This window comes from Lissotriton vulgaris, chromosome 1_2 (genome assembly GCF_964263255.1).
Source record: "Lissotriton vulgaris chromosome 1_2, aLisVul1.2, whole genome shotgun sequence".
Lineage (NCBI taxonomy): Eukaryota > Metazoa > Chordata > Amphibia > Caudata > Salamandridae > Lissotriton > Lissotriton vulgaris.
The window spans coordinates 317,212,699-317,226,861 of NC_141686.1; the positions used below are offsets into that span (position 1 = coordinate 317,212,699).

At 50.6% G+C, this 14,163-nt stretch overlaps 1 protein-coding gene across 1 annotated transcript in view; it reads left to right on the forward strand.

Moving 5' to 3' along the window:
- The window catches only part of LOC147736607 (equilibrative nucleobase transporter 1-like), a 569,280-nt gene that overhangs the window by 397,760 nt on the left and 157,357 nt on the right, over positions 1-14,163 (forward strand). Inside the window, exon 8 of the mRNA XM_086953785.1 lies at positions 4,427-4,591. Within this exon, the coding sequence (XP_086809911.1) occupies positions 4,427-4,591 (165 nt within the window). The remainder of the gene's footprint in view (positions 1-4,426; positions 4,592-14,163) is intronic.

Here is a 14,163-nt window from a genome sequence, read left to right on the forward strand (position 1 = left end):
CTTCAGTTCCAGGACACTCGATTGAGTACCCAGATAACATAACATGGTTCACCTCCATTAGCTCCACTCGAAAGGTGATGAAGAGAAACTCTGTGATGGATTTAACCCCTTCGCTGCTCATGACGAGCTCAGCTCGTCATGCAGTACACTGGTCGTGTGCTTATGACGAGCTGAGCTCGTCATGAACAATGGGAATCTAGATCCTTCAGCACAGGAGGGGAAACTCTCTAGCAGCCAAGGTGTTAATGAGGTGCTCTGCTGCTGTGGCAGAAATAAGTGAACCCCGTGAGGGCCCTTTCTCACTAAGTGAGTCCAACTTAGATACTGATGACTTGATTAGCATGTCTCTTACACAGAAAACCTTCTTGGGTTTCCCAGACCCCATGTTGTGGCTGTAGATGAGATCTTGAGGGCAAACCCCTGGGTCCACCTGGGACCTGCTAGATATGCATTATTGGGCACAGCTATAAATCAGGGTCTCTATCTATGTGAATTTGCAAGTCCACTTTCCCGGGGGAGTGTAGGTTACATCATCTCACCTCCGCATCCTCCTTTTCAATGATTCCGCCCTGAGATGGAGTGCAACACCTCTGTCCATGGTGTTTTGTTCTCCTAGTGGACTTCTAGCTTCCAGATGGAGTTTTCAGTTTCCAAACTTCTAGTTCCAAATTGGTGGCCATTTCTTGGCGTCAACCCCTTTTCTTGTGCCTGCCTGTCGATTGCTTGTCTTGCAGTCCACCCAAACGTTCTGTGTAAAGCAAGTATATTGTGCCCTCGTGCAAGTATTTCCCAGTCATTCTGGCAACAGCTGACCCACTACCTAACCATACTGTTCCTCCTGTGCTTTGGTGATGGGTGGGCTCCTGGGCTGCTTACTTTGTTAGCTCATATCGGTGGCGGGCACGCACTCCTCTTATATCATATGGACTAACTTATGCGCCGCTAGTATGGTCAAGCTACCTCACTGTCCTCCACTAGGCTGTAGTATGGTTTATGTGCACCCCCATGAGGTACGTACAAGGGGCACCAGGCTGCCACTCCACCACATAGGGGATCCGGCCTTCGTGCACTCTCCGACTCCGTTAGTGGACCTTGCATGTCAATTGACGTTTGTGGTCACGGTGCCATCACCCTTCTCTCCCGCCTCTATTGCCGCAGTCGAGGCCGTCATCGCCAGCCAGCCCCCTTAATGATGGGCAGGGGTCAGCAGGTTGATTTCTACGCCTCCGATCAGGCCTAGCTTTTTATATGCAGAGTTCTCCGCCACAAGTGTGGAGTCTCCGCAGTCGTAAAGCTACTATTAAGTAGTAGTTTGTGACTACCCAAAAAGAGTATACTTGAGCAAACATGATAGTTTACTTTTGATAATCCGACCCTTAGATTGCAACTTATATATAAATAATTTATAACAACATGGTAACTGTATAGATCCTGATAATAAACATGAAGGGACCATTTAAACAGAAGAAAATGTGCCAGTCATCGAGTGTTATTCAAATAACATTAGATATGAGGCCAATAAAGCCTAAACTGGCTCCCCATTGTTCATTCTAGGGTTAAACATGTGTAGCCAAGACATTTAGGGCCAAACATGTGTAGCCAAGATGTTAGACCTGGTACCTTGGCGTGAGTCTCCCTTCCACTTTTTGCTGCTATGCCTCATATGTTTTGCTGGGGTTAGCTGCTCAGAGCACTGTGCCACTGCCAATCAGTGCCACAGTGCAAGTGCTCCCTAGGTAAAGTGTATATGTTGATTGGTTTCCATGATTGGCTTATTTGGGTTACTGTCAGACCCCATTAAAGTGCACCAGGAGTGCCAGGGCTTGTAAATCCAAATGCTGCTAGCACTTGTTGTGCCACCCACAGAAGCAGCCTTGTGTAAAGTGTCTAAGGTCTGCCATTGCAGAACCTGAGTGCAGTCTGGTACTGTCATGCTGGCTGGGCAAGTGCACACACTTGCCAGCCTCCAAACCTTCCCTTTACTTAATATGAGTCACCCCTATGGTAGGCCCAAGGGCAGGGTGCATTGTAAGCTTAAGGTAGGACAAGCCCTGATGTGTGGGGCATGTCCTAATAGTGAATTACAGCCATTTTCGTTTTTCACTATTGCAAGGCTACCTGTTCTCATAGGCCAGAATGGGCTGCTGGAATTATTACACTCTATAATCCTAGCAGGCTCAGGGAACATGGTAGAAATTCGAGTTTGGTATGCCTGAACTCAGAATAATAAAATAAATATTTTAGCAAAGTTTATTTTAATGTTCTGTGTTTGCAAATATCACTTTTAGAAAGTTAGTATTAGCTTGCCTAACCATTTCAGCCCGCTCCTGCTCTTATGTGTATCTGTTGTCTGGTTTCTGTGAGTGACAGGGCTGGAGAATTCCAGGAGACAGGCTGGGCAGCCAGGTGGTGAATACACCAGGATGGGTGGGAGGAGTGCCCCTTGACTCTGAATAGGGCTGTACTCTGCCACCACAATGCTGGCTCCACCTCCTGCGGTGCGTCTGATGCCTCTGCCCTGCTCCCTGAAAGAAGAAGCCTGCAGCATGTCAGCAAAGTGCTCAGAAACTGGACTGAACTAGGCACAGGCCCCTTGGCCTGAAAGAACAAAGGATTTTCAGTATAAAGATAGGAGCCCTGCTCCTAAGAAATCAGATCCTGTTTGAAGCAAGAAGAACCTCTGCCCTACGAGAAGGACCTGGAAAAGCTACAAGGAGGAGTACTGTCTCTGACCTGGGAGACTGGCTTGTGGTGGGTGCCTTGCTGCGAGAGGAGAGGAAAAGATTGAAGGAACTTTTATCTACATGTGCCTTTTCAAACAATCTCCAAGGGCTTGTGGGTGAGCTTGCCCCCTGAATGGAGTCCCAGGATTATTGGACTCCTCCTGCCTTTGCTGACCCGTCTGCTGAACTTTGCCCTATCTCATCGCTGGAGCCGCGATCCCTGTGCGCCTCGTCCCCTTCCTTGCCGTGACGCTGGTGCCTGGCCGCCCCCGCCCCATGTGAGCCGCTCTGCTACGAGCCGACCATCGCTCCGTCCCTCCAGGGCCGCCCGCACTCTGCCTCACTCTTCCCCCCCTGTTCGAGCCGCACAGCTCGTCTCGCCGGCCCCCACCGCTGGAAGTCGACCGGAGTGCCTCACAAGCCAAGGACGGCCCGTACGCACGAAGCGTACCAGTTGCCTCGAATCACGCTCTTGGTCACCGGGGCCGCGCTACACTGAGAGCCCGGCCGTACGCTTCGTACTGGCTGCCTCGTGCCGCGCTGCCCGCATTGACTCAGCAGCAACGTCCCGAAGGTACGGCTCGAACGCCGTGACCCCCAAAGGCAACCCGCATCATCTGCCCCGCTCCTCGAGGCCCCCCTGCTCTACGCCTCGCACCGAGACGCCTACCTGAGCCGGGGCCCGCCTCGCAGAGGAGCCGCCCGCATCTTTTTGTTGCCTACACGTCCCGGACACCGCCTTCGAGCCGGACTCCTCATCGCGAACAGGTACTGTCACTAAACGCGTCACTCAACGCGTCACTCAACGCGTACCACCACGTGTACCACCGTGTGTACGCCACGGACCCAGGAGCAGGAGTCTGCAACGCTTGTTTTGTGCCTCTTTGACATTGTTTTTCAACGGTGAGAGTCGGACAAGAGTGTGCAATGCGCACAGGAACTAAGAACTACGCATTTATAACAGAATTCTTATTTTATTGCTAAATAGTATTGTGGCCTCATTTTACAAACGTTACTGGAGTCTTGTGCTAAACCTTATATAAAAATACTTATTTTTGATACACCACAAATGGACACCAGTCTAGTTTTGTATCACTGAATTACTGTATGTGATCATAAATGCTTAACCCATAACGCTCTGAGATTAGCCTTGTCTGATCGCGCCACGCAACCTAGAGGGTGAGCAGGGGTTATTTTAAAGAGCAAGTCCCTTGCCCTGACTAGAGGAGAGGGTCCCTGCTTGTCACAATTTCCTACCTGTGCCAACCAGAGACACCCAATTCTAATACAAGACATTTAGGACCCATTCAAGCCAATCATAATTCCTTTCAATACGCTCCATACCAACACAGTAAGTTGTTTAGAGAATACTGTCACTTTGCCCTGATGATGGTCCACAAGATTGATGTATATGACTGAAACATCAACTTGCTGATTTGCTGAAAGCTGTTTAATAATTACCCATGGAATCACTTGTTTGTCAACAAGCCTTGGTCATAGTTTCACTCCGTGTTGGTGGTGCAGATGGTCACCAGTAACCTAGTGAAGAACCTTTCTGTAGTGAAGCAGCGCTGCTTATTAGCAGTTGCCATCTATGCTATTTTCTAGGTGTCTTTTTTTCTCTGGTTTGCCTCTGCTGTGCTTCAGTTCTGCTCATCATCATTGTAAGTAGTTCTCTCTTTATTTTCTTCTTTGATCCACAGTAGCAGCACCTGAGGCTCCAGTGGCATCCTTCCGGAGCTGCGCATGCTCCTGGCTCTTCGCCTGGCACCTGTTGTGGCTGTCTGTCATGAACCTACGGCATTTACTGTTCATCGGCACGCTGAACCCCATGCTCACCCACCTGTCCAAAGGGGACCAGCACAAAAGTAAGGTGCTGGCCATGAGGGAGGGCGAGTACTGGTAAGAGAAATGGAGAGGGAGAGCAGAAGGTAGCAGGGTGAAGTATGGGAGGTGGACTGGTAAAAGTGGTGTGAAGGGCAGAAGACAGCAAAGGAGGAGTGAGGGAGGGAAGAGGGAAAATTAAGAGGCGGTGAGTGATGATTGGGAAGTGAAGGATGAGGTTATGATCTGCTGGGCTTGGTTAATAAGTAGGTGATGGAATGCAGGGGCGGTGAATAGGTGTGGGACAGGATAAGGATCTGCATGGAGGGCTGGAGCCTGTTAGGGAGGAGGGCAAGGGGTAGTGAGGAAGCAAGAGGATAGTGCAGAGGGAGAGCACAGGATAGTGGATGAAGGTACGGGGAAGGAGGTAGGGTATGGCTTAGTGAGGGATGGCATGTATCAGTAAAGGAGATGTCCGTTGAGAAGGGCATATGGAGGAGATTACTGTGGTCAGAGAGCAGTTTAGGGAGAGGCTGGGCTGAGACGGAGCTGAGGGTGAGCAGGTGGCAGTGAAAGAGAAAGGTAAGAATGGCAGGGCCTGTGAAGGAGAAGCTGGGGGTGACACAGGGCAGTGATGGAGCATGTGAGGGAAATTTGGGGGCAGTGAGGTAGGAGATAAGGGTGAGCAGATGGCAGTGAAGTAGGAAGTGAAGAAAGGCAGGGTCTGTGAAGGAGAAGTTGAGGATGACACCGGGCAGTGATGGAGGATTTGAGGGTTATTTGGGGGCAGTGAAGAAGGTGTTGATGGTGGGCAAAGGGAAGGGAAGAAGGAAGTGAAAAGCTGTGCCTGTGAAGTAGAAGATGAGGGTGGACACAGGGCAGTCAAGTAAGAGATATGGGGCAACAAAAGTCAGTGAGTCAAGTAAGAGATATGGGGCAACAAAAGTCAGTGAAGGTGAGGGTGAGATTGAGTGTGGTGCAGTGAAGAGATAGAAAAATGAGTTGCGGGAGCTAAGGAAAAGGTGATAGATTGTTGAGACAGCTAAGGATGAGTAAGGGGTGCTACAGAGCAAGGTGAAGGAGAGCAGAGAGTGGGAAAGGAGATGGCGATGTGGTGGGGATGGAGCAGATGAAGAGATAAGGAAAGAAACAGAAGATGGGGTGAGGTTGTGATGCCACAGTGAAGGAGGAGGGCAGGAAGGTCAAGGAAGGACAGTAAATGAAGAGTTGTAGAAGGGCAAAAGCAGAAAATGTGAGGCAAGTGTAACTTTGTGCCGGAAATGCGGTGATAAGGTAGGCAGTGCCATGAAAGAGAAGGCCGGAGGCGGGCAATGTTGAGGCTGGAGGGCTAGGACCAGTAAAAGAAGAGAGAAAGGAGAAAAGGTGCCAGTGAGGGAGGGCAATACAAGAGGAGTATGAAGAGAAGACTGTAGAAAGAAAGGAGTCTTACCAAGAATGTGCTGTTGGGCTGGGGCAGAAAAGGACAGATTAAGGTAAAAGCAGAGAGGAAAAGGGCAAAGGACAGTAAAGAAGGATGGGTGGAGGCCGTATGGAATAAATGTGTTGTCATGGGGTGTATAACATAAAAAAAGCTGGAGGTAAGACAACAAGGAGGAAGGGAAGGTATTGTGAGATACTCGGAAACATTAAAAAGCAAGACAAGAGACGCTCATTGGAAGTATGTGTGGCGTAGGAGGACGTGACGTTATATCAATCAGGGAATTTTAAAGCGTACTACTCACCTGTGACGGTCTGAAGGCGCTGGGGGAGGGGATGTCGCAGCTCCGGGCTTAGCCAAAGAGCCAGGTCTTAAGGCTCCTTCTGAAGGTGTGCGGGGGGGCATCTGATGTCGACTGGGAGTACGTTCCAGGCCTTGGCAGCAACGTAGGAGAAGGCTCTTCCACCCTCTCTGGATCTGCAGATGCACAGGGTTTCTGCCAGAGCGAGATCGGATAAGCGGACGTTTCTTTTGGGTACATGGAAGCAGACTGTCATTGAGGTATTTGGGTCCGATGTTGTGAAGTGATTTGAAGGCATGGGTGAGTAGCTTGAATGTTACTCGCTTCTCGACGGGGAGCCAGTAGAGGTCTCGTAGGTGTTGGGTCATGTGCTCTTGTCGGGGGGGGGGTACAGGGGTGCCAAGGATGGGTCTGGCTGCGCTGTTCTTGATGGTCTGGTGTCTGTGTAGCAGGGATTTGTTGATTCCAGTGCCAAGGGCGTTCCTCTAGTCCAGTCTGCTGGTTGTGAGTGCATGGGTGACGGTCTTTCTGGCTTCGGGGGGTACCCACTTGAAGGTTTTGCAGAGGATGCGGAGGGAGTGAGGGAGTTGAAACAGCTGGAGGCGACGGCCTTGATCTGGCAGTCATGGCGAGGGAAATGTTGAGGATGATGCCGTGGTTTCGGGCATGGTCCGTGTGTGTGGGCGGGTTTCTGAAGGCAGGTGGCCACCAGGTGTTGTCCCAAGCCGCGTGGGATGATCAGAGGACTAGGACCTCTGTATTGTCCGGGTTGAGCTTGAGGCAGCTGCTGCTCATCCAGGCTGCCATGTCTTTCATTCCTTCCTGGAAGCTGAGTCTGCTTGCTTCATAGTCCTTCTTGGGGGAGAGGATGAGCTGGGTGTCGTGTGCATAGGATACTATGCTGAGGCCGTGCTGTCTGATGATGGCGGTGAGGGGGGGCATGTAGATATAGGAGAGCGTGGGGCCGAGCGATAATCCCTGGGGTACTCCGCAGTTGATCTCAGTGGGTTTGGAGAGGAAAGGGGGGAGAAAGAAGCGAGAAAGAAGCGGATCAAGTTGAGGGCGGCTCCTCCTATTCCGGCGTCGTGGAGTTTGGCAGCGAGAATGCGTTGGGAGACAGTGTTGAAGGCTGTGGAGAAGTCTAGTCTAGTAGGGTGAGAGCTGCAGTGTGGCCCTGGTCGAGGAGCGCGCAGATGTAGTCTGTGGCGGCAAGGAAGGGAGGTCTCAGTACTGTAGTTTCTTCGGAATCCAGACTGGGTAGAGTCCAGGATGTTGTTTTCTTTAATGAAGGTGGTAAGCTGGGCAATGATGATGTTCCCAGTGACCTTGGCTGGAAAAGAGAGGAGAGAGATGGGGCGGTGGTTCTTCAGGTCCGTCGGGTCGGCGGGAGGTTTCTTGAGGAGGGGCATGACCTCCGCCTGTTTCCAGTTGTCGAGAAAGATGCCGGTTTTGAAAGTGATGTTGATGATGTGGCGGAGTTCGGGCGCTATGGCGGCAGTGGCTTTGTGGAAGCTGTGTGGCGGGCAGGGGTCCGTGGGGGCTCCTCAGTGAATGCTCCTCATGGTCGTGATGGTCTCTTCGGTGGTGACTGTGGTCCAGGTGGTAATGGTGGGCAGGTCGTTCTAGCTGGCGGTTGAAGGGGCGCTTTCTGGGGTTTGCTCGCTGACATCATAGAGGTTCTTGATCTTGGTGTGGAAGTAGGTGCTGAGCTTGTTGCAGAGGTCCTGTGAGTGTGTGACGTCCGTGGTTTCGCTAGGTGCATTGTTGAAGAGTTCCATCAAGTTGCTGGAATTGGTAAGGATTTTGTTACTGATGAAGGTCCTTTTAGTGGCTCTTATGCGTTGGTGGTATTATGTCATGGCGTTTTTGTAGGAGGTCTGGTCTTCGGTGGCTTTGCTGTTTCTCCATCATTTTTCGAGACTCCTACAGGAGCGTCTGGCTTCTTGGAGGTCGGTGGTGAATCAGGGCCTTCAGATTGTGCTGTCTGTCGGAATTGTGGAGGGGTGCGAGCTTGTCTGCACAGTTGGAGATTCTTGGCTGCAGAGTTGGCATTGGTCGTGGCGGATGCCGTTTTATGGGTGAAGGTGTGGTGGAGGAGGTCTTCTGTGACTTTGCCCAATTGTCTTCGAGGTGGGTGCGGCGTAGGCAGGTGCATCGTGGTGGTGTTGAAGGTGAAGTGTATGCAGTGGTCTGTCCATGGGGGTTGCAAGGTGTGGATGAAGCAGACCATGTTCCTTCCTGCGAAGATGTGGTCGAGGGTGTGTCCTTCCTTGTGAGTTGGGGTGGTGACAAGCTGCGTCAGTCTGATGTTGGTGAGGTTGTCTAGGAGAGTGGTGGAGTCAGGGTTGTTGTAGTCGAGGTGGAAGTTCAGGTTTCCGATGAGAGTGTAGTTCTTGGAGGCAATGGCGTGGGATGCAATGAGGTTGACAATGGTGGTGGTGAAGGAGGCACGAGGCCCAGAGGGGTCGGTAGGCGAGGGTGCCCCAGAGCGTGGTTTTGTGGCTGGTCTGGATCTGGAAGTGGAGGTGTTCGGTGTTGGAGAGTGAGTTACTCGTGCTGGAGGTGGAGAGTCGGAAGGAGCTCTTGTGTGCGATGGAGAGTCCCCCTCCTGGGTGGTGTGGGCGGTCCTTCCTCTGGATCTTGTATCCGTTGGGGATTGCGGTGGCGATGTCCGGGGTAGAGGAGGTGTTGGTCCAAGTTTCTGTGAAGAAAGCGACGTCTGGCGAGAGGGTGTCGAAGGTCCCAGATCTCTATGGCATGTCTGTGCAGGGAGCGCACGTTCAGGAAGATACAATTTATGGTGCCGTAGGAGTTGGCGTTCGTCGTGCGAGTGGCGTCCCGAGGGTTGTGATCGGAGGTGAAGGTCTGGCGGCAGGAAAACGGACCGTTGGTGAAGTTTGGCGTGGCCTGCTTGCAGTTCTTGTTTCTTCCTGGGTTGAGTGCGAGGAGGGTGGCTGGGTTATAGTGGTGAGTGGTGGGAGATCCATGGGTTCTGGCGCTGGTCGCGGTCGGGTAGCGGACAGGCGCAGACAGGCTTGCCTTTGGCACGCCAGCAGCGCACCCGATTCGCGCGTGCGCTGCATGACCATGCAGCGCCCGCCATTAAATAGGGAATGGGGGAGGAACGTGCAGCTAGAAGGCAGGAGTGGGAACCGGCAGGGAGGAGGGGCCGTAGGGGCAGTAGCGGTGGCGAAGAGACTGGCACGGGGCGCAGAAAGTGCCAAAAATTGTTTGAACAGCACAGGGCACAATATCTTAAAAAACAAAAGCAGTACAATGGACAAACAAGGGGCACTGACCAGGCTGAAAAACTGGCAAAACACAGGAGCGGACAACAGCAGCCTCGAACACCTACCAGGTGGAGGCACACACAGCGAATATGCTGGGGAGAGAGCAGGTCTCAGACCAGAGGTCAGAGGTCTTGCTTGCGCTCCCCCGCAGCGGCCACCGTTAAATAGCCTAGGGAAGGGCAGAGGGACGTGCAGCTGGGAGGTGGGAACCTGCAGAGGGGAGGGATCACAGGGGCAGCAGCGGCGGGGAGGAGAGCAGAAAGTGGCAAAAACTGGCTAAACAGACCAGCACAGGGCACAACAACTTAAAAAACAAAAGCAGTGCACTGCACAAACAAGGGGCACTGACCAGGCTGAAAAACAGGCACAGCACAGGAGCGGACAACAGCAGCCTCGAACACCTACCAGTTGGAGGAGAACGGGGTCAGCGGCAAGGCACACAAAGTGGAGCTGCTGGGGAGAGAGAAAGTCTCAGGTCAGAGGTCTTGCTCTTGCTATATAAAGTGGTAGGGCAGCCAGGAGCAGTAAGGAAGGAGGTGACTGGGGGAGGAAGCAGCAAATGGAGAAGGAAGGGTGGGTCATTGAAGTGTCAGTTGCAGAGGACAGGATGAGGAGTGGAGGGTGAAGGAAATTCATGGAAGTTTGGGTAAAGATGGGACAGTAGAGAGAAGTGGAAGTATCTGGTAGTAATGAATGATGAAGAGCTGGGAGATGGCAGTAAAGAGTGCTGTTGTATTGTTAGAGTAGATGTAGAAGTGAGGACATATGGGGTAGTAAATGTATGAGATGTATTAAAACATGAGGAAATAAACCAGGATTGAGTGAGGGAGGGTGGAGGCCGAGAATGGAGGATAATAAGGCGTGATTCCTTGAATGATGAGCTCAGGACAAAGTATCTAGTAGTTAGGATGGAGGTGGGGAAAGTGTAGGGAGCGAAGCTGGAGAAGGGGATTAAAAAGGGGGACAATAAAGGAAGCTGGGCTGTAAAGACAGGTGTAGATAGTGTAGTGGCTTACAAAGGAGGGAGATAAGGAGGCAATAATGCCAAAGGCAGCACAGTGCACAGGCTGTGAAAATACTGAGATTGAAACATTCACCTATACCTCTAGTTTATTGTGTATTTGTAACACGCGCTATCACTTGTGAGGGTTTCCTGGCACTGAGCAGATGTGTGTGCTTAGCCCTGCCTAGGGTAGGTTGGTTAATTGACATGGCAGGCATTCAGCTTCTTGTGTAGTTCAAGTTGTGGAGAGAGGAGGAGGAGGCTCTGATGTGAAATGGAAGGTCGTTCCACACTTTAGGAGTGATGTAAGAGAACGCCTGTCCTGAGCTGGTTCTGTGTATGCATGGAATGTGCGTATGTAGAACTCCTGCAGAGTGGAGGTGTCTGTATGGTTGATGGAAGGACGTGTGACTGTTCAGGTATGTAGGGCCTAAGTTGTCTAGTTCCTTGAATCTGTGTGTAAGCAGTTTGAAATACCAATCTTGTGCAGGCACCTCAAAATGATGAAGTGTGAGACCATGTTAACTGTTGCACAGAGGTCAAGGAGATGAGGGCTGCAAGTCTCCTCTGTCAAGGATCATGCAGATGTTGTCTGTGGGGTCGATGTGTGCTGCTTCTGTACTGTGGGTGAGCCTGAATGTGGACTGTGTGCTGTCGAGCAGCTGGTGGTTGCTGAGATGGCCAACGAGAACATTGTTGATTATTTTCTCCAAGACCTTGGCTGGGTATGAGAGATGGGGAAGGGGTCTATTGTTGGAGAGAGTGTTTGTGTCAGTGGATGGTTTCTTGAGCAGTGGTGGGATGGTGGCATGTTTCCAGGTGTCTAGAAATGTGGCTGAGTCAATGGACACATTGAGGATGGATGATAATGCTTAGTTGATCGGTAGGAGTCCTTTGGCGAAGATCTTCTGGAGGCAAGAGTACCATGGGGTCATCGAGTGGATAGTCTTCATGGTAGCAGCGGTCGAGGTTTGTGGGAAATCGGTTGCAACAGTGATGGGATCTGGTTGAAGGTTTAAGTTACTGTACATGGCGGGCATTTTGTTTCATAAGAATTGCAAGAGCTTGTTACAAAGGTCTGGTGAGGCGGGGATGTTGCTGGGGCAGCAGAAGGCATGGGGATATCTTTGATGATGACGAATGTACTTGCTGCAGCTTTTTTACGGCGTCTGTGGTCTGCAAGTGCTGTGCGCTCATAAGCGCTGAATGTAGGGGTGCTGGGGGGCTGCCCCAAAATAACTATGATGGCGTTCAGAAGGGGAATGGGGAATAAAAATGCCTTTACATTTTATTTTTATCTTGTTACTTTTGTGGTCTGTTCTAAGACAATGCCAAATGTCAGGCTAGGTCTTCCGATAAAATGCTGCTTATTCTTTTAACCTAGACATTGGTGTTACTTCACTTTCTCTGACTACAAAGTGAAAGTATTTTGTGAAGTGAACTACCTGATAGTCTTGCTGGGAAACTTCAAGGAAAAGCTGTAGAATGCCAGTTTTTTTCTAACACACAGCATAATTTTAAATGCCTGCAAATGAACTGTACAAATATTTCAAAATACACCAGCAATTTGGACAGCACAAATAAACTGCAATATTTAAAAATTCTAAAGTGTGTTTGGAACACATTTTTTAATAGGATCTAAACATATCAAGACCATTTAATTGATAAGGAAGATTATAAATATTTGCTGAAACCTGAATTCCACACAGTTTTACAGTTCTACATAGTTTTATCAGTAAAGTTGCATTTCAGTGAAAAGTTTGTGGCCAATTTAGTGGCCAATGTGCTGTTTGTAAATGACAGTGTGCTACTGTAGGAAAGTAGGATCTGTTTTCATGGTTACCTCCACTTTATGCTGGTGTTATTCTGTTTTCTGATTGGGACCCAAGTCTCGGTGCTTCCTTTCGAAAATTGACAATTGAAAGAACTTTGGTACCCTCCCAATTGGCTACTGGTGTGCCCCTGTAATTCCCTTGTACAAGGTACTAAAGTACCCAGCGCATGGGTACACCAGGAGTCTCCTGTGGGCTGCAGCATGTATTATACCTCCCATGGGGGACCACTCAAACTGTGACTGCAAGCCTGCCATTGCAGCCTGTGTAAGTTGGCGCTAGCTCCTCTTACAACTGATATGTTTCCTTAAACCTGAGATCACTGCACTTAAAACCTATGTCACCGCTATGACAGGCTCTTCAGTCCTGAAGGCAGGGTGCTTGGTTACAAATGTGGGGGTGCCCCTGCATTAACAGGGCCCCTCTACAAAAACCGGAGTAGATTATCCAGGCTTTGTAAGTGTGGTCAGCCATTTAATACATATAGTGGACATCAAGTGTAATACTAGATGTCTAACTATATATTGGCTGCACCAAAACTGCTCATGTTTGTTATGAAACATGTTGGAATTCTACCCCAACACCGATTCTAGTGTTGGATGTAGGATCCGATGTACTGGGGGGGATTCCCTACGGTGTCCCCCTGGGTTCCTGGTACCAGCGTTTTAGAGACTACAGCAAGCTAACGCTGCTGCCAACCACAGACTTGATTCTACCCTCCTGCTGCTGAGCTCGAGCAAAGGAAGGCAGAACAATAGATTTCCTGCCATGGGAGGTTGTGACCACCTCCTAGACAGGACTTAGTGTATTGGGCTGGAGTGGGGGCGCTTGACAGCGACACCAGACTGCTTTGAAGGGCACATTTGGTACCCTTCTTGCATACTCCAGTTTGAGCCAGTTCAGGGAGCCATTGACTCCCACTCTGGTGCAAAATTAGACAAAGAACATGGGAGTATCCTCCCCACTGTCCAGCCACTCCTCTGGGAGGAATCCTTGAATCTTCCCAACCCTTTCCCTAGGGTACTTAAGAGCTTACCTGTGTTGGCTCTTCAGATTTGTCATTTCTACCATCTGGGGAGTTTGGACTTCCCTTAGGAACCGAGACTGCACCAAGGAAGACTCCTGCTGCTCCTGGTCTCGTCGTCCTGATAGTCTTCTGCGTCGCCTGTGCCTGTGCTTCATCCAGGCTCCTCTCCAGGCTTGTAGGCATCAAAGACACCTGAAGTAATCTCCCTTGGAGTGAAGTAGTCACTCGTCTGCACCTACAGGCACTGTAACCAAGCTGACCGGACTGCTGCTTCTGATGTCTTACGGACTCCAAAAAGCTCAGCAACACAGGTGGTGGTTCTGCAATTCCCTCAAGGCTTGCACTGTCTTCTCAGCATGTTTGATGCCAGTATCCCTCGTTGGAATCGCTGGAACAGAACCCCTCTGCACAGCGTCAACTTGCTGTTGCCCAGGCTTGTTGACACTTTCCTCCAGAGATCTTTGGGCTGCACGAACCTCCAGCCTCCAGTATCTCTCCCTGCCAAGATCTTCATCCTCACGCATCCTATGCACCATGGGCCTCCATCTTTGTTGAGCTGCTCGAAGTCCTCTTAAGACTCGTGTGCCTTCGGCCTAGTCTCTTCTTTGGCTTCAGTGGGCTCCTCTGCTTGCTCTGGGCCTCTTATGACTCTCCTGCATTCAGTGAGTCCCTTGGACCTTGCTGGTCCCGACACTGCACCTTCTTCGTTTATCTTGTTTGTTGCT